The sequence below is a fragment of the Elephas maximus genome, chromosome 3 (assembly GCF_024166365.1).
Source record: "Elephas maximus indicus isolate mEleMax1 chromosome 3, mEleMax1 primary haplotype, whole genome shotgun sequence".
NCBI lineage: Eukaryota > Metazoa > Chordata > Mammalia > Proboscidea > Elephantidae > Elephas > Elephas maximus.
In genome coordinates, this window is record NC_064821.1 from 78,277,566 (window position 1) to 78,301,251 (window position 23,686).

At 49.4% G+C, this 23,686-nt stretch overlaps 1 protein-coding gene across 15 annotated transcripts in view; it reads right to left on the reverse strand.

Annotated features, from left to right (window-relative positions):
* Window positions 1-23,686, reverse strand: part of GRIK3 (glutamate ionotropic receptor kainate type subunit 3) — a 252,729-nt gene that overhangs the window by 13,023 nt on the left and 216,020 nt on the right. For all 15 annotated transcript variants that reach the window (XM_049878786.1, XM_049878790.1, XM_049878785.1 and 12 more), the window contains 3 exons: window positions 15,506-15,729; window positions 10,808-10,926; window positions 7,890-8,107 (listed from right to left, as the gene is read on the reverse strand). In XM_049878786.1, coding sequence (XP_049734743.1) covers window positions 7,890-8,107; window positions 10,808-10,926; window positions 15,506-15,729 — 561 coding nt within the window. The remainder of the gene's footprint in view (window positions 1-7,889; window positions 8,108-10,807; window positions 10,927-15,505; window positions 15,730-23,686) is intronic.

The window sequence follows — 23,686 nt, forward strand, 5'->3', positions numbered from 1 at the left end:
TGCATCTACCTCTCCCATCTTACTCACTCACCCTCAGTTAACCATCTAATAAATCGCAAGCCCTGAGAAAAGTAACTTGGCAATGAGCTACTCAGAGAATCCTGCCCTATCCTTTCTGTATTAGAAGGGGGTGAGAACTTCTCCTCTTTCTCATTTCCTCCCTGTATCACCAACCCATTCCTCCTGTACACAGGCCTGCCTGACACTAAAACATATGCTCCTTCCAGTAACAAAACACCATAAATGGAGACGGAAATTTCGGTTGGGAGTTGGGAGAAGTGTTGGGACAGATGGGCTTTGAGGAAAGACATGTGAAGCCATGAGTAGGTAAAGGGACTTAATGAGGACGATTTGAAAGAAAACCAGAGAGCTTGGGCCAGTCGAAATGGGGGGTGGCAGCAAGGAGGAATGCATCACCTGGCTGCGATGCTGATCCCAAGAGTTTCCAAAAGGCTTTCTCATCTTCAGGGTTTAAGAATTCACTACTTCCACTACCTTTACACAGAGGTATCTGAAATCTGGTCCCCTGTCCCACTGGTCCTTGTCTTTTATCTTGGGGCCCACATTCTTATCAATATCCATTCATGTCCTTAAGTCCTGTCCTTCTGTCCTTAGGTGATTCTGTGATTCTGGGGCACATCTCTGAAAATCTTCCCTCTGGCCTGCAGGGAGGGAGAAGCCAGACTCCTCCTCCATTCTCAGGCCCTTCTCCTGTCTCTCCAGGCTTGGTCACCAAGGGCCTGAGTTCCTGTCATTAGTCTGGAGTCTCCAACCCAGGAAAAGGAGTCCACATACCTACAATCCAGTGTCATCCTGCCTGTTCCTGCTCCAGAGGGAACCTTAATAAGGATTGCTCCAGGGCCAGCCACCCAAATCAATTAATGGGATCCTTGGGAGCAGGCAATTCAGGGCGACATGCCAGGACAGAGATGCTTTTTTTATCAGTAAAATTGGCAAGAAAGTAAGTTTCAGGCTCACGACTTTCAATTCCAGCCTCTTCAAAGAAGTAAATTGATTTTACCCAACTGAAGATACTTAATCTTGAGAATTTAACATTTCTGTACAAAAAGAATGTATATATATAAATATATGTCAATTCCAAAGGGAGCTGAATCTCAGGGAATGTGTGCAGGGAGACAGCAGTGATGCGATTCATGCAAGACCGTTGGTATTTTCCATATTGGAAATGAGATATCTTTTCCCAAATTAATTGGCTTTCTTATTCCTGGGTGTGGAGTCTTTGGCCTTATCGGATTCCTATACTTGAGGGGTTAGTCATTTCTCTGGGGACCAGGACACCTCTCTGAGTTCACTGCCTCTGCCTCCTGCTGCGGCCCACCTTGCCAGGAAAGGGTTGCTGGCCCTCTGGCCCAATAGCAGTCGCTGCTGCCTGCACATGGTCCTGTAGCGGAAGCTGGGAGTTGAGGGCTGCACACTGGGTGTGCAGGCAGTGGGAGGGGTCAGCTCCACTTGCGGGGGGGAAATGCGCCTAGGCACTGGTGTCACACCAGCCTGGGTGCAAATGCCAGCTCCTTCTGGTACCACAGGCAGGTGACTTCACATATGAATTTCACTTGCCATATCTGTAAAATGGGGCTATAACAGTGTCTACTGCATAGAGTTACCATGAACATTCAACGAGAAGAGACACGTGAAATGCTCAGCACTGAGCCTGGCGCCTAGGAAGTAACGGTGGCTGGCATCATCACTTCTGTTTCCCATTCCCATCAATTTGATTCTGACTCAGGGTCACCCATGTGTGCAGAGAGGAACTGCATTCTGTAGGGTTTTCATAGCTGTGATCTTTCAGAAGCAGATTGCCAGGCCTTTCTTCTGAGGCATTTTTGGGTGGGTTTGAACCACTAGCCTTTCGGTGAGTAGCCAAGCACTTAACCATTTGTGCCACCCCGGGACTCCTTATTTCTGTTCAAGGCTCCTTAATTCTCTTTAAGGCTCAGTTTTCTCATCTGGAAATTGAGGATAATAATCTCTATAGTGCAGAGCTGCTATGGAAATTAAATGACTCAGTACTCAGGGGTAGAAAACTCAGATGCTGACAGGGCCAGGCAGGGTACTATAAATCAGTGCAGAAGGCTGGGTGGGAATCTGATAAACTGGAGAGAGCCCGCAGCCTCTCAGCTCTTGACAATTGCTGCTCTGTGGGATGCCATCTCCACCATGTGAGGTCTTCCACATTTTCAAGAAGCTGGAGATCTGAATGCTTTTAAAGGCAAAATTCCCCCAATTTTAAAACGCTGGGAACAAATTTAAAAATATGTGTATACGCAATGTGTGGTCCCCAATATGTCTGTGGACTGACAAGCCCTCCAGTTTGCAATAATAAACAACACAAACGGTTAACATTTATTATATGTGTAACGCTCAGATCAGTAAATGAGATAATCCATGTAGACAGCTTAGAACAATTCTAAACTGTCTACATGGATTATCTCAATTAATGAGCTGAATAACTATGAGGTGGGCACTATTATATCCATTTTACAGATGAGAAAACTAAGGCACAGGGAGGTTCTCAGTAACTTAGTAACTCTCAGTAACTTTCCGGTCCTTACTGGCCCTATCCCTGCTCCCGCTGCTTGCCCTCTTTGGGTCCCTTTTCCTTTCCCTGGACACCTAGGCTCTTTCTGAAGTGTTTAGCTCTGCACAGACAGGTGGCCACCCCATGGTAGGAGGTGCCAGTGCCTTCTACAAAGCCTAGCAGGCCAGTCCTGAAGGATGTCGAAGAAGGGGGGCTTTCCAGGTACCCACTGGCTGGCCCCTCTCCAATGTGCTCCGCTTGAACCCTCTATGTCAGGAGGGGGCTGGATGGCAGGCGACAGAGGGTCCCATCTGCTTCCCTGTCTTCTTGGTCAGCTAACTGCAGGGGTGCTCAGAGGAGACAGCTTAGGTGCATACTGTGTGCCTGGCACTGAGCTACCCACTGTGCCCACAGGAGCTCATGGAATCCTCTTGCTAATTTTTGCAAGGTGGGAATCTGTATCTCACCTGTAATGAGTTGTACAGGTGAGCAAGTTGGGGATCAGAGAAATGAAGTGACTTGACCAAGGTCACCTAGCAGAGACAACAACCAAGACTCAGATCCTGGTCTGTCTGACCTTAACACAGATGCTACTTGACTGAGCCAGGCTGCACCACTCTGGATTCAGCCTGAGCACTGCACTTCTGTCCTCTCACCTGGCTTATGCTTAAGACAGGGCTAAGGCTCTATCTGAGAGAGCCAGCAGACTCTAGAGGCAGCCCCCTCGTTCCAAAGGTGGGGAAGGCGAGCTGGGGGAGTGCCCCCCAGAGCTTCCAGCTCAGGGCAGGGTGTTCTGTGCAGCTGGGGGGCAGCGGGTGGACTGGATGATGTCTTCAAGTGCTTTCTTGGCTCAGATGTTAGGGCCGGGCAAAGGCTGTGGGATGAGAAGGACCTGACAATGCTCGGGGGCCCAAGGAACCCTGAATTCTCAGCCCCCAGCTCCCACCCCTTTCCTAAGCTGCTATCCCTCACATAGAGTCCCTCCCACCTGTGATATCCTCCCCACACCCTTAGCAGGGCTAAATCCTTGGTAGGGTAGACACCGTCCTCTGATGTCCTCTCCCTTTAAAGCTGCTTGGCCCTCCCCGCCAAGAACATGCTTCCCCAGTGTTCTCCTTTCCATTTTGCCTACATATTTTTACAGCCAAATGGAGCTTTCAAAGGCTTCCTATTTCATCTCCTAATTAATTTTTATCTTCTAAGACGGAGCGAGGACAACACAGGAGATGCTGTTTGTGATGTCTGCTGCTCCCTGACAACTCTTCAAATGAAATTTCCTTTGGAATGATGGAGCTGCCTCTAGCCACCCATCTCCCAGGCTGCATGGGCGGGGCCCAGAGATCCGGAGCCCCTGAGAGCCTGATGTCTGCTTCCTGCTGTTGTGTCTTTGGACAGGAATTGGTTCCTTCCCTCCTGTTCTATTCTCAGCCGGCGGGGGGGGGGGGGGGGCGGGGGGGGGCTTTTTAAGGTGGCCTGAAGCCCAACGAGGAGCACATGGTAACCACAGAAACGGAGTTCATCTGCCCTGCATGGTGGGACCCTAAGGGGGACTACCTGCTTGGATCCTGTCCTCAACATCATCTACATCAAGTATGATGTGCTAGTACTGTGTGTAAGCTGAGGACATAGTTCAGCCAACTGTGGCTTCATTCTTCCCCAGTGACTCCTGAGGACTGAGGCTGGGTCCTTAGAGAGGCAATATGGGCATCGTGACAAAGCACATGGGCACTAGAACCAGATGGCTTGGGTTCAAATCCCAGCTCTGCGTTTCACTAGCTATGTGACAGTAGGCAAATCAGGAATCTCTCTGAGCCTCGCTTTCGTCATATGCAAAATGGAGATGAAAATAATAATCCTAACCTTCAAGTTCTGTTATGAAGATGAAATGAGTGAACACATATAAACTACGTAGAACAGTGTCAGTTGCTGTTGGGTTGATTCTAACTCATGGCAAGCCCATGTTAGAGTAGAACTGCACTCAAGGTTTTCAATGGCTGTGACCTTTCAGAAGTAGATCTTTCTTCCAAGGTGCCTGCCTCTGGGTGGATTCGAACTATCAACTTTTGCTTAGTGGCTGAGTGCTCAACTGTTTGTGCCACCCAGGGACTCTGCCTGGCACACAGTAAGTGCTAAATGAATGTTAATATTACTGTTGACTTTGGCAATGTCTCCTAGACATCCGAGGGCTACTCCTCTGGAGCTGACCTCGTTTAGTCCTAGTGCCGGCCTCACCATATTCACTCATGGGCAGGGGAGACACCACCCCCAGGAGAGGATCCTGGCATGGGTGTAGGGAATCCTCAGTGAGGCACAGCCGGGAGGGCACTGTCAGTGTGGAGACTGCACATCTGACCTGGCATCCTGGCTCCACCGTTGATCTGCTGTGTGATCTTGGGCAAATCACCCAGCCCTCTGGGCCTCCATTTCTCTAGGTTGAATTCAGGTCTCCTTCCAACTCTAACTTTAAATGTTCTGGGCTAATATGGAGGCTACCACATGGCCCGGGGGAGGAGGTATGACCAGTTGAGGAACCCGACTATGGAGGACAGGGGACAATGGGGGCAGGAAAGGAAGGCTGATCGTCCAGGAACCTTCTGGGTGGGTGTTGTGCTTCTAGTTCGATATTTAAGGTGGCTTAATGCATCCATGTTTAGTCTCCTCTCTGCCTACATATCCCTGCTGCTGCCAATGAAAGAGCAAGAAGGGCTTGAATTAAAGCAGGAGACAATGTGGTCAGACATAAAGAAGACTTGACTGACCATCAGAAGGGCAAGAAAGTGGAGCTAGCTCTGCAGAGGAATGCGCAGTTGCTGTTTCTGGTCGACAGGACCTTGTGAGCATGGGCCTTGGGCACAGCACCCCAGCTGGGAGGCAGCAGCTGTGTCCCTCCTCTGCCCTCCTCGCTGCTCGCTGCTCGGGTTGCAGGGAAGGTAGGTGAGGGTGGAGCAGGCTGCAGGAGGTACTGCTTGATGCTGAGGACAGCGGCTCGGTGGGGAGCTAGGGCTAGGCTCTTGGAAGCCAATCTGACCAACTTAGCATGGAGGGAGGCAAGGGCATCCAATCAGCAGCAATGAGCCTGCACCGGGCTTATTTATGCCGCTTCCCTTTGATCGGGAGCCCTGCTTAGACTCGGGCTCATGCGTAATGCATGAGGGATGCTCTGGCATAGTTGAAGGGCTGGGCTGCAGCGTGGGGGTAGGCACAGTAGTTTGTGTGCGCATACACATGGGCCATTACATACACATACGTATGCACAGGCAATTACACACACACACACACAAACGTACATGTGTACACACGTGCATGGGCCATTACACACACATGCATGGGCCATTACATACGCGCAGACCCACCCCCTCTCCTCTCACAGTTATCTAGGCACACCATGTGGACATTCAAGCAGAGGCACTCACACACGCTGCACGCACATACACATGTGAACACTGGCACGCACTTGCATACGATCATAGGCACGTATCCACATGCCCAAGTCACAGAGATGTATGCACCCCTATGCTCACTATCTCTCACACACACGTGCATATATGTACAGACACCCATGCCCAAGCACAAATACACATATGACCCACAGAGGTGACTCTTCTGTGTGGGCACATATGTGCATATACACTTACAGCCACAAATGCATATCTGCATGTATTACATACTGCTACCTGCACGTACATGCAGCTGCATATTTGCTCACACTCATGTACACGTACAGAGTCCCATACAGCTCTTAACGTGCCTACGATTTTTACTGTTCCCATACACTGAAATACATGGTGGTGACCCCTTAGCAAGGCTGTGTTTGCAGCTTCTCGGTGGTAGCAGTGACATCCAAGAGGGGAGCCCTTTCCTCTCTCTCTCCTCCTCCTCACTAAGCAGCTGCTTCCAACCTCAGGGAGGGGTGCAAGGGAGACTGGGCTGGGGAGAGTGCTGTCAGGGCCTCAGTGCCAGGAGGTGGAAGGCTATTCCACCAGTCTCTTCCTTTCCTCCTTGCTCAGGCCTCCACTGGAGGCTCAATCCGTCCCTCAGAGGCTTAGCCTGGAAATGGGCAAAGGCTGGGGGGTGGGGAACCAGGGTCCAGGGGAAAGGGAAACAACCCCAGTTTTCCACACTTGTTGAGGGGTTGATTGATAATTAAACAAATAAATGGCTGAATGGAACCTGCAGCCATAGAGTTCCCGTATCTTGACTATTTCTGAGTAATAATCAGAGCCGTGGTTCTCAAACTGTGGCCCCAGGACCAGCAGCACCAGCATCACCTGGGATCTTGCTAGAAACATACATTCTCAGGCCCCACCCCCAGACCTACTGAACCAGAAACTCTGAGGGTGGGCCCCAGCAACCTGTGTTTCAATAAATCCTCCCGGTGATTTGCATGCAGGCTCAGGTCTGAGAACCACTGGTGTAGAGTATGTGCTTTGGAGGAAGGCAGCACCCAGCTCCACTTAATCCCTCTGAGCCTCAGTTTCTACACAGGTCGAATAGAAATAACTATAGCACCTACCTCAGAGGATTTGTCATTAAAATTAAATGCAAACATTTAGCACAGTGCTCCCCTCACCAGCCCACTGTGAGCTCTCAGTGATGGTAGCTCTTGTTAATATTACGTTAATTTTTGGAGGAACATTTATAGCTACTGGTTCTCAGGGTCAGCAAGAGTCCTCAACCTCAGGTACTCTGGCCTAGAAGATGAAGAAATGCTGTGGAATTGAGTCAACATCTTACAAAGCAAGAGGGAGCAACAAAGTCATGGCCAGGTACCCATTACAGCAGTAACTTGGGCAGGTGACAGGGGCTTTATCTGAAGACACCAGCATTTCAAGAGTGTGATGTGTGAAGTAATGTTTTTAAAACCTTGTTCGAGTTTTAAGCTTCTTCTCTTAGAGGATGTGGCCCCTCTGCCCTCCATAGTGGTAAAGTGCTCACCCTTAGGCCAAGCTGGCTTCTTGGAGGTAGATGGTGCTGAGACCCAAAGCCAAGGGCAGGGAGCCCACTGGTCCCAGGGCCTGTTTAGGGGCCTGGCCAGTCTTTTCTTCTTCCCTCCTCTCCACCCCTCTCTCTCCCTCTGTCCTCCTCTGATGATTTAAGGAAACATGGCACATTCACACTGCTTGTCCCAGGTGTGGAAGCTTCTAGAATCTGTGCTGAGACTGGCCCACATCACCATAGCTCCCTAAGGTCAACTGGTCCCACATGGGGGCGGGGGTGCTGAGTCCTGGGAATTTCTAGACCCTTGACTCTCTGTGGTTAGGGAAGGACAGAAATGCCCTTTCCTCTTCAGCCAGCAAAGGTAGGGGGAGAGCCAACTCATTGTTCTGCAATTGGAGGGAGAGGGCCTCACCTTGAAGAAGGTCATTGTGGCTCCATCCTTGACAGCCCCATACTCGATTTTGGTTTGCTTGGCCAGGTCGTCAGCAGAGTCGATGGGTGATTCCATCCGCTCCACGGTCAGAAAGGCAGCCAGGTTGGCCGTGTAGGAGGAGATGATGATGAGTGTGAAGAACCACCAGATGCCACCAATGATTCGGGTGGACAGAGCTTTGGGCATCAGTTCAGAGCCTGTGGGAAGGGAGGAGAAAGGTGGTCCCTTACAAGGTCCAGACCAGGGCTTTCTGAAGCCTTCTGGGCCACAGACTGCACTGACAATCTAATGAAAGTGGCGACCCTCTCCCTACAATAGTGGTCTCAAAGGTGTGGTCTCTGGGCCAGGAACATCAGCATCACCTGGGGACTTGTTAGAAATGCAATTTTGGGGGCCTTACCCCAGGACCTATTGGATCAGTAACTTTGGGGGTGGTGCCCCACAATCTGTTTTTAATAAGCCCACCAGGTAGTTCTGACGCATGCTAAAATTTAAGATTAGCTGCTCTAGAACAACACGTGCACATTTCACAGGCTTGTCTGTCTCTCTGAGGCGTATTCACAGACCACCTGTGCCGTCCCAGGTTAAGCACACCTGGGAGTCAGAAGCCCTGGGTTTTTCAGGGAATCTTGCTCCTAACTCTGTGTGATCTTGTGCCAGACACTTCCCCTCTCTGGGCATCTGCAGAGAAGGAGAATCGCCCTTCCTCTGTCCTAGCCTCACACAAATACTGCAACGCTGCAATGAGATAATGTGAGGAAAAACTGCGTTGGAAATACAAGTGGTGTACAAATATGAGATTGCTATGTGGTGTTTTGCAGGAGGAGAAAATCAACATTTTTTTGAAGTTCTTCGCCAAAATATATTACTCTTCCTCCCTGACCTTGGGTGTGGAGCATTAATGTAGAGGAAACCTTCTAACTGAAGTAATTAACTAGGTGGCTTTCAAGAGATTTAAATAGTAAGTGACTCCTGAACCTTCCAGAATATTTGGACCTGCCATCTAAAAAACGCTTGCTTTGATATGGATGATTTTTTTTTTTCCTCAAAGAAATCACTCCAGGGAGAGTTTTTCAAATACATAACTATTTTTCTCCCTTCTAATCAAAATCGTGTGGGGAATGTATCAGGGGCCAGCGCCTTGAATAGCAGCAGGTGGTGGAAGACGAGTAGCTACTACTGCATCGCGGGGCTTCCAGGTCTCTCCCAACTGTCACCAAACACAGATGATGGACAAAGAAGCAAGGCAAGGCTTCAAAAGGACACTCATTAATAGCAGGGAGAGAACGAGCACTTCCCTTGAAAGCTGCCTGTCACTTCCCAGCTGCTGGAGACCACCCAGGTGCCTCAGTCTCCCCTCCCCAACCAGCCACTCCCACACCCCCCCACCTCACCTGCCTGATTGCCCCAAGCTAGGGCTTGAGCTGCTCCCCCAAAGGGAGAATCACTTGTTTTAGCTGTTGGCTTGGTGAGTTCTGCCAGGCTCTGCCGGACGTTCCCCAGCTCCTGCCTCTGCCCTGGCTGAGTGGTCTCTGGGGTTGCAATGTGGGCCAGACTTCTCTCTCCCTCTCCTCCTCACTCACCTTCCTCCTGAAGTTCTCAGTCCATCTCTGTCCCTCCACCCCCATGGGTATATGCCAGTTCAGGCCTCATCATCTCATTCCTGCAGTGGCCTCCCCCTGAGCCTCCTTGCCTCCTGTCTCCTCCCTACCCCCCATCCACAGCTGAATTTTACTCAGCTAGATTCTATGGTGGTGGGGCCATAGAATAGGGCTTGGCATAGGGCAGGCACTCAGGACACGTTGGGATATCAGTCGTTCATTCGGCATTTGCTGATGGATATCTACTGAGGACCACAGTGTGTGCTGAGGCCTGAGGATGCACATAGATGAGTGAGGCACGAGGAGTTTCCTTTGCCCCTTGGAGCTCTTCTTCTCACCCCCTAGTTCACCCACTTCCCCTCAGTAGGACCCTAACACAGGCAGAAACTTTCGTGGTCCCCAATTCCCTGAGATAAGGCAGTGAAAGGCTCTGGATGCTGACTCCATAGGTAGAGGCAATGCGCACAAGGCTCCCAGCCAGCAGAGCCAGGAAGGGTTCTCCTTGTCGGGGGTTTTCCTGGCTGGGGACCCTCTCTCTCCCTGTGCCTGCCCTCCAGCCCCATGCCATCTCTACATCACACTTCTTACAGGTAGAGCATACTCTGCCTTCTGAGACATTTGAGCAGCTACAGATATTTCCAAAGGGTGGGACACCATCCCGGGCCAGGCTGCTGTACGCTGGCCTGTACTCCAGCAATGTAAGAGATGGTGTCCTTCTGTCATCCCATCGCTGATGTACTCAGGCTGAAGTCTCCACATCAGCCATGGCCCTCTGACCCCAGACTCCCCACGGCCAGGTGGCCATGAGTTCTTCCCATGCTACATCCTGAAGGTCTCTTAGGCCATCTCTGTCCAACCCCATGGACATGGCCACAGTTCAGGCCTCATCATCTCATTCCTGCAATGGCCTCCCCACCCAGCCTCCCTGCCTCCAGTCTCCCCCTATCCACAGCCCAACGTTGCTCAGCTAGATTCTATGGTGGTGAGACCATTTGCGGGATCAGCCCCAGCAAGCAGGATGCTTTATGTCCACCATAGCTGGAGCAGCAGGTGCTGGGGATGAACCTTGCATGCCACAGGTGAGGAGTGGCTTATCTGCTTTAGCCTCTGACCTTGAGCCAAGCCCAGTCAGGGCAGTGGTGGAGGGTCAGCACCTGGGCATAGCCAGGCCATTCTGCATATTCCAGTTATCTCCAATGGCCCAGCCGGCTACCACTGGGGAGTGGGATGGCTCTGTTGATTCCATAGATGCTGAAGGGTCCCTGGGGAGAGGAGGCCCCAAGAGAGGGTATATACCTTGCTGCATGAGGGACCCCATCCCGAACCAGAAGCTGTTGAGCAGAGTGAAGTTGTTTTCCACCACCTCGGAGCCGGGGTTGCAGGGGTGAGCGTCGTACCATTCATAAGGGCTGAACCTGCAGCAGGAAGAGGGTAGCAGTGAGGCTGAACTGCAAGGAGATGGGAGGGAAGGGATGTCCACGCCACAGGGGATTGTGAATTAGCAAACATTTATGTGCCAACCACTTTAGCATCAATTTCCTCATTGTTCTGCTGGGGAAGCAAGGAATGGGAAATCAGGGCCATTTTTTCTGGTTCTTTATTGTTAGTGCCCTTTTCTAGTTATAAAAGTAATTCAGCAGTATCTGCAAAAATTAAAGTGCACATGCCCTTCAACCTAGCAATTCTGTCTCTCATTATCCATCCTAGAGAAAACACTCGTACGTGCGCACAAGGAGAAATGCGCAGGGTGTTTATCAAAGCATTGTTTGTAATAGCAAAAAAACTGGGAACAACCTAAATGTCCTTCAATAGAGGAATGATTAAATAAACTCTGCTATAACCCTACTTTGAAATATCACGAAGCTGTTAGAAGAGAACAAGATACTTCCGGATGTACCAACAGGAAAAGATCTTCAACGCACATTGTTCAGTTAAAAAAGTAATAAGAATAAGAACAATATCACATTTATATAAATACATTCCTAAAGACATACAATACATTCATCTTTATGTACATTTGTATGTAAATGCCTACCAAAGGGTTTGGAGGGATGCATATTTAAAAAATAACAGTATTTCCTCTTGGGTAGTTCAGTGATAGAATTCTTGCCTTCCATGCAGAAGACCAAGGTTCGAGTCCCAGTCAGTGCAGCTCATGTGCAGCCACCCCTGTCTGTCAGTGGAGGCTTGTGTGTTGCTATGATGCTGAACAGGTTTCAGCAGAACTTCCAGACTAAGACAGACCAGGGAGAAAGGCCTGGCAATCTACTGAAAACCAGACAGTGAAAACCCTATGGATCGCAACGGTGTGATCTATAACTGATCATGGGGATGGCTCAGGACCAGGCAGCATTTTGTTTTGTTGTGCGTGGGGTTGCCATGAATCGGGGCCACAGTGATGGCAGTGAAGAACAACTACCTCTGGGGAGGGGAGTCAAAATGTGTTTTTGAATAACTCGTATAATTAAAAAAACTGAAAATGGGAAAAGAGTAAAGCACAGTCTTTATAAAACATTCAAACAGTACAGAGGAGTACAATGAGAAAGTGAAAGAACTCCATGACCCACCCCCTGGAGAGAATGGTGTGGTGTATAATTTTTCTCTTTGAATATACTAATACAAAAAATGCAAAACACACTGCTGTTGAGTTGATTTCGACTCATAGCGACCTATAGGACAGAGTAGAACTGTCCCATAGGGTTTCCAAGGCTGTAAATCGTTATGGAAGCAGGTTGTCACATCTTTTTCCTGCAGAGCAGCCAGTGGGTTCGAACTGCTGACCTTTTGGTTAGCAGCTGAATGCTTTAAGCTCTGCGCCACCAGGGCCTCTTATGTCACAGGAGAAAAAAATTGTTATTTAAAATCCCCCCACTGCCTTCCATGGAAGAGGAGACTTGGTAACTGGGGGACTCTTTGTTCTAGTTGAGGACCTGTGAGGCTGAAGAAACTGGGAGGAAGCATGACACTGTGGAGAGACGAAGAGACCCTGGAGAAAACCCCTCGGCTGGAGGGGTCAGGGGTGAGACAAGAGACCTGGAAGGGGACATATGTTTAATGGGGTTGTTTGTTTTTTGTTTGTTTTTAAGACTGGCGCCCTTTCGATGGCACTGGGTTTGGTTTTGTTGGTGGCCCATGAGGTGTGATATTATAACTTCTCTTTTCCATCTCTCTCCTAAAAGCTTTTTAAAAATTATGCATTGATCACCAATGCTCATGTGAGAAGGATTTCATTCTCATGAAGCTGAAAGATCCTCCAGGTAGGAAGAGACGGGAAATTCCAAAGTGAAGTTTCAAACCCAGATGGGAATTTTCAAAGGAAATGACCACAAACTGGTTGTCATGGAGTCGTTCTTGACTCACGGTGACCCCATGTGTGTCAGAGTAGAACTGTGATCCATGAAGTTTTCAATAGCCCATTTTTTGTACGTAGATTGCCAGGCCTTTCTTCCAACATGCCTCTGAGTGGACTCGGACCTCCACCCTTTCAATTAACGACCAAGCAAAACCATTTGTACCACTTAGGGACACATGCTGGTCACAGGCACTAAAATACCACAAGGAAGAGGTAATATAGTCAATAGCATGGAGATGAGAGGCTGTGGACCTGCCCACCCTTGACAGACCCCATCTCTTGGGGTATGGGCAGCTGTGTCCAGATCTCCAGCAGCAAGCATGGACTACAAGCAAGGGGCACGTGGCACATAGGGGGGACCAGAGGGCCACATCCACCTTACAGATAGTTGTGCTTGACCCTGAGAGTGTTGTAAAAAATAAAATTAATGGCCATATATAAAAACCATGAGATGCCACATAAAAATATGAGTGTCTTTCTAAAAATCAGAAACTCTGGCAACACTAGGCCTGCATTTCTATAGCACCATTTGTTGGAGCCGAATTGTGGCTTCCCCTGTTAGCCAGGGTATGTGCTCTCCTGTTTGCTGCAGTCCTTACCACTCCCTATGGCCTATGGCTTAACCTGCTTCACACCCTATGCTGCCTGCCTGGTCCCTGTAGGCACCTGCGTTTGCCACCTCTGAATGGAAGTTGGTCAGGTCTAGGTTTGAAGCCCAGCTCTACCAAGAAAAAACTTTTCGACTTTGGTCAATGACTTAGTTTTGCTGAGCCTCAGTTTCTGCTTCTCTAAAATGGGAATAATTATACCTACCTCACAGGACTGTTGTAAGGATTTGACAGGATGGCTGTGAATCACATTGTGTGAGTACAGTGCAATGTGACAACTGTACAATGATGCTGGTCATGGCTCTGTGGCCAAGACCCATGTCTTCAGCCCTACACTCTCCTTACATGTCCTGTGTCATTCCAGCAGCTCCAGAAATCTCCTTTCTTCCAGAAAATCTCCCCAGATTAACGTGGGAAGGGGCTCCTGCCTTGCTAGCCAAGAAGCAGGGGTGGAACACATCTTGGTCACTGCTGCCTGCTGATTAAAGGACAGGAATCTGAATCGGCGGGGGAAGGGGAAACAGGTCCAGTGGGCAGAGCTGAAGTAGCTCCGAGGGGGTGGGGAGCTGAGGCTGGCTGGAGCTGCTAAATTATGGTGAGAGCTCCGAGAGTGGCTCCTGGCTTTCAAAGGCTTGTTGGACCATTAGAGACAAGAGGCGTAATGAGGGCCTCTCCGCGGCCGGCTCAGCTGCGGTGGCTGGGCCCACGAGGCAAGGTGGACACGCCAGCACCAGGCCGGCAGCAAAAGGCTTCTCAGGCAGGGCAATTTTATCTCTCACATCTTTCCCTTTGGTCTCCCTCAGTGTGGGAGTAGGGAGAGAAAGGGTGGGGAAAAGGCTTTGAAAAGTGGAAGAAAAAAAGGCTGAAACACCAAGTCCTTGGATCTCAAATTGCCTTTCCAGAGAAGTCTTTCTTGGCACCTCATTAGGATTTAGAGAAAAAAGAACCAGGGCAGGGGCTGGGGCTGGAGCCTGGAGGGAGGGAGCAGAGGGTGCAGCCGTGAAGGGGGTGGGGGAACTGACCCAAGCCAGCGCCAATTTGGGGCCAGGGTCAGGGACAGAGGGCAGATGTCCAGGCGGCCAAAGAGGTAGTTCACAGATGAAACACTCGGTGACCTCAGTTCAAATGCTGAATATGCCACGCATTGCTTGTGTGACCTTGGCAGTACTGAGTCTTTCTGAGTCTCAGATTTCTCCCCTTCCTGAGAGGCTGTGAGGGTTATTAATGGCTGTAAAGTGTAAAACACAGTGCTTGGCAAACACGAGGTACTCTCTAAACACTGAAATAAACCTGTCCCCTAGTGACCTCCTACTTCATGTGAACAACCAAATGTATTAAGCATGTTGCTTGCATGTGTTCAAAGACACATGGGTATGTATGTGTGTGCCATGTTTCTGCATGTGTGCATATGTGTGAGTTTATGGACCACTATCACCTCCGATAAGGACTCCCTGGTGGTGCAAACAATTAATACACTCAGCTGCTAGCCAAAAGGTTGGTGGTTCAAGTCTACCCAGATGCATCTTGGAAGAAAGGCCTGGAGATCTACTTTTGAAAATCAGCCAGTGAAAACCATATGGGGCACAGTTCTACTCTGACACACACAAGGTTGTCATGAATCAGAGTTGACTTGATGGCATCTGGTGGGGTTCCCCCTACCGTCATGGGTTTGATGGACTCAGGCTGTTTTCCAAGTTTTAAGTCACCCACTGGGCCCATCAATAAAATGTAAATGCACCTAAGCCTGCCGCACCAGGTGCCCAGCTAGAGACGGTGCAGCTTTGGGCAAAGACTTAACTTCTCTGAGCGTGCTAATGGGTCCTGGAATTTAACTGCTCATCTCAGAATCATAAACACAGACCAGGGTGAAGACAGGGTGAGCCAAGCCTGGGGTGGGTATGGAATGCTCCTTGAGCGATATGAAGGGATTTGAGCCTTAGGACCTCTGTGCCAAGGCCTAAGGATGTGGGGACTTGTCTGGCTTCCTAAACCCTCAACCCTGGGTCAGATCTCCAACCAAGGCATCGCCCTTACCTGGCAATGACAAAGAGGACACAGCTGACACCCAGGTAGGCGAGGAGCACGTACATCCAGATGTCTGGAGACAGGGGGTTGAGGAAGGAGAAGACACTGGGGTTGGTGCCGTTGGGCTTGCGATACAGGATGCTCACACCAAGCGTCATGAAGGGCTTGGAGAAGTCGATGGCCTTCTCTCGGACATGGGTGATGGTCAGGGGGGCCACGGCCAGATCTGCCTTCTGCAGTGAAAGAGACAGACAGACAGACAGACAGACAGAAGATGATCAAAGCCTTAGACTAGCAGGGAATATAACACTGACTCTTGGTGGAGGAGGGATGAGGTCATGAAGTGGAGTCAGGTGCCTGAACCACAGATCACCTAACTACCCGTCAGTGTCAATGTTTACTAACTGTCCTCCTGTACCAGGCCAATGTCCAGAGTGCTGGGGAACAGTGATAAATCAGACTTAACCTCTGTTCTCCAAGAGTTCACGGACTTGAAGAAGTCAACACTGGTATAAAACATGCAGAGAATGGAACCCTACTAAAGCTGCAACCCAGGTGGTCCATTCTCAAAAGGACGCTTTGTCAAATAAATGCAGTCCAGCAACCTACAATATTTTACAAATAGTGCATTTTCCTTATTTGTGTCTTTCAAACATCATGAAAGGGACACAAAATCCACAACAACCCTTATTAAACCTGCTTTCCATTCCCATCTACTTCTTAACTGCTTCACCCCATTCTTGATAGTCTTTATATCCTAAAAGTCCAAACCACCAGTCAGGGAAGGATAATATCATCTTCGGAGAGGCAGGGTAGGGAAGAAACTGAACAGGCAAAGACAGAGGCTTCTTTGGCAGGTTGGTGGCGGCGGGGGCGTGGTGGCTAAGGTTAGGAAGGCTCATATGTTAAATTTTAGTCTATCACGATTTTAATGAGGAGTATAATTAAAGTTCTATCTCTGGGGTCTGAGCTTTCTATGATTAAACATCTCAAATCCCATCCCATGTTCCCAGCCTCACCTCACTGTTCTCCTCCTACATGAGGCCCCATTAAACTGCTCGCCCTTCACCTGCATTCTCTGCACACACTGCTTCCTGGTTAGAATGCCCTCTCCCCGTTGTCCAACTCTTATCACCTTCCATATTCCTTTGCACCATGCTACTTCTTCCATGCAGCCCTCCCGGATAATCTCCAATTCTAAACTTCCACAAGCTTGCTTCGCTCATGGCAAGGCACTAACCTGCTCAGCCTGAATAGCAGTAAACGCAGCCGCGTGAGTGCGGATCTTATCAGCCTACTCACCTGTGAGTTCCTGAGCACGGATGGGGCTGCAGCTGATTCGTGGCTTCTTTCACCATTTCCAAGCCCCCTATTAGTCTCTATAACATTGTTAGTAATGGTCCTCTCTGAGAGGCTGCCCCTTGGGCTTCTGTGGATATTTACTCCTCAGAGTGTGAACTAGGTTATCATTCCCTTCCTCAGATGGCTCAGAACAGAATGGGAGGCTGGGGCTACAGATCCTTTTGCCAATGGGGGGCTCTGCTTCTGAGATCGCCTCCCAAGGCAACAGCCTCTAGGCAGCCACACATTAGCTCGGTCCAGCTCTATCCATCTATTCACTCATTCATTCAAAGTTTTATGAGATCTGCTGGGCACTAGGGATATAGAACTCAGCCACACAGACATGCTTTCTTCCCTCATGAAACGCCCACCAAATAACCTTGTCCTTACAACTGTAGTGAGCACTATGGTGGAAAACAACGGGGAGCTCTGAGGTCTATGGGCCAGGGAAGAATTCCCAGAGGAAGGAATATTTGAGTTGAAATCCAAAGAAATCAGAAAAACAAGGCAAAGCTGGGGAGGGAGAATGGGAGGGAGGGCAGGAGAAAACAAAGAGTGGGTACAAAGTTCTGGAATAGGAAACTAATTGACAGCAGTGCACTGAGGTTAGCAGAGAGCAAGGGCAAGGCTTGGCCATGGTGATGAAGCTGGGGCCAGGTCCTCCAAGGCTTTGAAGGCCAGGTTGGGAATTAGAGTTTATCCCTAGGAGCATGGAGACCACCAGACCACTCTCTTTGTCAGCCTCTCATCTGGAGGAATGCCAAGCCCTCTCAAGAGCTAAAGAAAGGCTGAGAGTCAGCAGTCCTAAGTCATCTTCCGTCTCAGCCTACCATCCCTGAGGGAGTGGGCAGGAAGGGTCTGGCCTGTGGCCCTCACCCAGGCTAGGTTATGGGTCGGAGGGCTGCAGTGAGCCAGAAGGCACCACTAGCCCTGTCCTTCTTCCTCTGCCATCAAAACTGGGCACAGCTACAGGAAGGGAAATTTTTGACACAGACCCCCAAACCAGAATTTTGAATCCCTGCAAATTGGATCCTTTCCCTGTCGTTCCCTCCCCATGAAGCTCACAAATGTTCAGTGCGCAAGTCACCATTTCCCCGAATCGAGAACTGCTGAGGGAAGAATCTGTGTCAGGAAAGCTGGAAACCATGATGAGAAGCCCAGCCCGTTCCTTGATCTCAGAAACTCAGCAAGCCTCTTTCCAGAAGATCCGGAGTTTCCCCATCTCTGCTCTGTGGTCACCGAAGCTCAGGTTGAGTGAGTGGCAGGCAGTTCTCCCTGCTTTCTCACTAAGTCTAGGACCCTTTCATCTCCCTCTGGACTCCTAGTGGTTTGAAGCTCGTCTTCCTGTGGGAGGGAGAGTCTAGAAATGGGGTGGAGAGGGTGGGGACTGCCAGGCTGCAGGGCATGGGGCCATCTGGGGCTGTGGTGGAAAGTGCCCTGGCCTAGGCTAAAGGTTGGTGGTTCGAACCCACCCAGCAGCGCCACAAAAGAAAGGACTGGCGATCTGCTTCCATAAAGATTACAGCCCAGAAAACCCTATGGGGCAGTTCTACTCTGTAAAATGCAAGTCAGAATTCAACTTGACTGCAACAGGGTTGGTTTTTGTTCTGACTCTAAAATTCTGAGTTTTGCTCAGAACGCATTTGGAACTGGTCTCTGAAAATTGCCTCTGGGGTCTGGAGTGGCTTCTTGGGAGAATCTCTAAGTCAATGGAGATGAATCTTTCTTTGGTGTTTGACGGCAAGTTGGATGAGAGAGTTGGTGGCAGTGAATCTAGGTGTTCGTAGTTAATGCCTGTTCCGAAATGTTCCAGGGGCTGGCAAGGAAGCCAACCACAGGGCCACAGGCCCACCTTTCTTCCCCCGGGCCCTCTCAGGGGCCCCAGAATCTCCCTCCAGCCTTCCCGCTCTCTGGCTATAATAAGGTTCTAGGTGGGGCGAGTGTCTACGGCATTCTACGTCTACAGCAGCAAGGCAACTGGTCAACGTGCAGGTGGGGTTTTGATGTGTGCGCTCCCTCGGGCTTCAGGAAGACTAGAGTTCTCCACTTCATTTTTGGTTTAGGCAGGAAAAAACTCCATTTCACCATTGGTTATGATTTCCCTGAAAAAGGCATTATTTTGTCCAACTTCCGTTGAAAGATTGGAACAGATGTCAAGCCTTAGCTGTTTCAGTTCATTACTCAGAATGAAAGGCCCAATCTTGGCAGGCTTTTCCCACTTGTGGAAGTTTTCTTTGAGGATGATTCATAAAATCATAGGATGTCAGAGCTGGACGTGAGACCTTTGAGAACATCTGTTCCAATGCCATGTTTTTTTATACAGGGAAACTGAGGCTCAGAGAAGCTCCTTGGTCTTTGCTCTGGTATTGACAGTAATCATGACCCTGAACGAACCAAACCTCTGACCTGTCCAACACATTCACTGGTCTGATGGGTGACCTGTTGACCTCATCAAGGACCTTTCTGGACCTTTTATAAACCTCTGGACCCAGGAAGGACTGCTCTCATAGGACATTATTTCATCCCCTTAAGCAACTTTCCAGTTACCAAGAATCTGCCAGGACCCACCAGGCTCCAGCCTCGTCCTACTCCCCTCCATCCCTGCATGAGGTCACTTGGCCCCTCCTGCTCTACTGTGTTCCCAGCTCCCAGGACTGAAGGCAAGAATTACTCAACCAGGTCTAGCTCTGTGTTTTGTGCCTCAATAGAGGGCAGTGGTAGTTCAGTGGCGGAATTTTCACCTCCCGTGCAGCAGGCCTGGGTTGCATTCTCATCCAAAGCACCTCATGCGCAGCCGCCACCCACCTGTCAGTGGAGGCTTGTGTGTTGCTATAATGCTGAACAGGCTTCAGTGAAGCTTCCAGACTAAGATGGACTAGGAAGAAAGGCCTGGAGTTCTACTTCTGAAATTCACCTAAGGAAAATCCTGTGGATCACAGTGATCCTATCCACAAATGATTATAAGGATGGCGCAGGACCCGGCAGTGTTTTGTTCTGTGGTGCATGGGGTCACCACAAATTGGGGGCTGACTCAGTGGCAGCTAACAATGACAAAAACAACAATCTAGCTACTCTGGTCACTGGTTGGACCCTGGCCCTGTACCCTAAAGTGACACCTGGGCAGCTTCCTATCAGGCTGTAAGAATAGGGCTGTGACCAGGGTCTCAGTTCTGGCAACTTGTCAGCGATGTCAGGTGGAGCTCTCCCCAGGTACTAAGATCTGCCCCCTAAGCCCCAGATTGCTCCCTGGAAACCAGCTACCTGTGTCTGGTGTCCCTGTTGGCAGCTGCCTACTTGGATTCCCTAGTATGGTCTCCACCAAATTCTCCACCTCTGTGCTCTGCTTCCTAGTTGTGATCTCCCAGGACCACCTGCTTGCCCATAGTTATAGTTAACTGCTATAGTTAAAATAATAAGGATCACTAGGAAACCCTGGTGGTGTAGTGGTTAAGTGCTATGGCTGCTAACCAAAATGTCGGCAGTTCAAATCCACCAGGCGCTCCTTGGAAACTCTATGGGGTTGCTATGAGTGGGAATCCACTCGACGGCAACGGGTTTATCATCAATGGTGAGAATTCATCTCACATACTTTGGACATGTTATCAGGAGGGATCAATCCCTGGAGAAGGACATCACGCTTGGTAAAGTGGAGGGTCAGCAAAAAAGAGGAAGACCTTCAACGAGATGGACTGACACAGTGGCTGCAACAATGGGCTCAAGCATAAGGATGACTGTGAGGATGGTGCAGGACTGGGTAGGGTTTTGTTCTGTTGTACACAGGGTCACTATTAGTTGGAACTGACTCGATGGCACCTAACAATAACGACAACATCATTAATGGAGGAGCCCTGGTGGTGCAGTGGTTAAGTGCTCGGCTGAATTGAAAGGTTGGAGGTTCGAACCCACCAGCTGCTCTGTGGGAGAAAGATGTGGCAATCTGCTTCCATAAAGATTACAGCCTTGGAAACCCTATGGGGCAGTTCTACTCTGTCCTATAGGGCCTCTATGAGCTGGAATGTGCTTGGCGGCAACGGCTAATGGTATCATTAACGGATGACTCTCACATGCCAAGCATCACTAAGTGTGCTATGTATATTGTCTTATGCCATCCTCCCAGTAGCCCCATGAGGCAGTAAACATTGTCAGCATATTCCAGACAAGGATGCTGCAGCTCAGTTAGGCTAGAAGATTTATTCAAGCTGGTGAGTGGCTGAACTAGTTCTTGAACCCAGTTCACGGTGACTTCAAAGCCCAACATTTTACCACTTTCCCATATAAGCCATGTACTTAGACTCTGTGCAGGATGCATGGAGCCCCTTACATCTCTGCTGCAGGCCCCACCCCCACCACCTGTCCCATTCTTATGACTGGGGCCAGCCCTGCCCTTTCCTGAGCCTAGGGTTGCATTTCCAGAGACCTAAACTTGACTTTGGCTTCTGACCATGGCTGCCACTGGAGCTTCCCCAGCAGCCTGGGTGCATATGCTTTACACCGCCTGGTCTGGCTTGGGAGCCTCATGGCAGCAGGAACATGCTAACATGTCCCCACTTTCCCCAGGGCCCCATTCCTTCTGCTTCCACAGCAGAAGGAAAGTCTCACTCCTGCCACACCTGGAGGACTTATCCCTGGGGCTCTGTCTGCTGGATTTCTGCTCACATCTCTGGTATGTGGTATCCAGGGAATTTGCTTTCTACACTTTTCCTGAAGTGATGTTTCTCTAGCTAGAATCTTTCCTTGCCCCCATTGCTGCTTGAAACATGTTAGGGATACCCACAGGACAAAACATTCTTACCACAGGATGCTAAGCTGTACAAGATCCAGCCCAGTGCTGTGCAGAAGAACTTTCTGCGATGAAAGAAATGCCCTGTGTCTGTGCTGTCTAATATGGTAACCACCAACCACAAGTGGCTATTGACCACTTGAGATGTGGTTAGTATGGATAGGGGATTAAATTTATAATTTCAATGAACTAAAGTTTAAATTTAAATAACCACGTGTCACTGGTGGCTACCATGCTGGAAAACAGATCTACCCCTGCCTGCCTCTCTAGCCTTACCTAGCATCATGTCCTGCCTTGCTCTCTGCCCAGTAGCCTTCTTTCAGTCCCTCCCAGCCATGCTTTGTCTCACCTCAGGGCCTTTGCACACACAGTTTTCTGCACCTGGAACCCCTTCCCTCCTAGACTCTTTGTCTAGCTAATGCCTACTTCTCCTTCAGACCTCAGTTCAAATGGCACTCCCACAGACAACATCCTCAGGTGAATGCAGGTCCCTGGTGATTGCTCTCATAGCTCTGGATAGTTTTTGCTCCTCGCACTGATCATGGTTGTGATTTTAGAGGTATTGGGTGATTCTTTGGGTCTCTCTCCCCCACTGGACCCTAAATTCATGAGAGCAGGGCCTGAGCCCATTTCTTTTCACTGTTGCATTCCCCATGTGTAGCACAGTGCTTGGTACACAGTAGGCCCTCAGTGGGGATTTTGGAAATGAATGAATGAATGAGGATGAAGAGACACCCACTGAGCATGTCCTGAGAGCCAGCTGGCTGAGCGCATGGTAGTTTTCAAGAGGGTAAACCAAGTCACAGGCGGTGTCTGTTGATGACTCACCAGCGCACAAGCTTAAAAAAACACTGTGCCCTTTGAAAGGCCCAGGACATTAACCTAATAAACCAACATCTTGAACAACCCACACATCGGAATAGAGATGAAACGGTAAATCCCAACTGATGGGTCAGTTACCAACACCCGTGATTCACACGTCGGCTTCCTGAGCTGACAGCAGCCTTTCAGGGCTGAGAGAACTGCCCGATTCCCGAGCCCCAGCAGGCCCTCCTGTGCCTCTCTTTCAGGAAGAATTGGCAGGTGCACCCTGCTTCACAGGCACAGTGCCCAGGGATAGATGCATCCCAGGACCCATTTCCTCTCACCAGAAGTTCTCATCCCCACCCAATAGGTCCCTGACGGTGGTATCAGTCTACCAGGGGCTGCTCTAGCTGAGGCTAAGGGAGCTGGAGGCATGAGGCCTTCTCCGACAGACTAGGTTAGGTTACATACTGCATAGTCCCTGGTACTGCCCCTCAGTGCCCTTCCCACAACTGCATTTTTATTTGCAAATCATTGTTAAATATCCAGACCCTCTGTTAGGATATAAACTCTGAGAGGGTTGGGATTATACTTGTCTCACTCACTGCTGTATCTCTAGGAACTAATGCAAACCCTGGGTTCAATCAGCACAAAGTAAAAAAATTTCAAGGCTGTGACATTTTGGAAGCAGATTGCCAGGCCTTTCTTCTGAGGCACCACTGGGTAGGTTCAAACCTCCAACCTTTCAGTTAGTAGTTGAGTGCGTACAGCAGTCTCCAGATTATGAACAAGTCCCATTCGCAAATCTGTCTTTAAGTCAAATTTGTATGTAAGTCAGAACAGTTAGGTATGGTTTGTATTTAATGTCAGTTAGTCAAATGTCTGTCTTAGTATATACTATATAGTGTATGTCTCTATGCATAAAACATTAAAAAAGACTTCCAGATACTCTAAAACATCTTTAACATAATCATACAGCAATAATAATAGTAATGTTTTGATACAAAATAGTGCCTGTTTGTTATTACGAACCACTGCATGCACCTCAACTTTTTAACATGATAGGCTAAAGGAGGTTGGCTTGTAACTATTGGTTGTACATAGTTCGGACACTCGTAACCCGGGGACTGCCTGTAATCAATCGCACCCCCCAGGGACTCCTTAGCACAAAGTAGGGGCTCAATAAAATTTTGTTTGGAGAATGAGTACTGAAGTACCCACAAGGGTCTTGATCTCTCCTTACCCCAACCTAGTGGGCTGAGCTC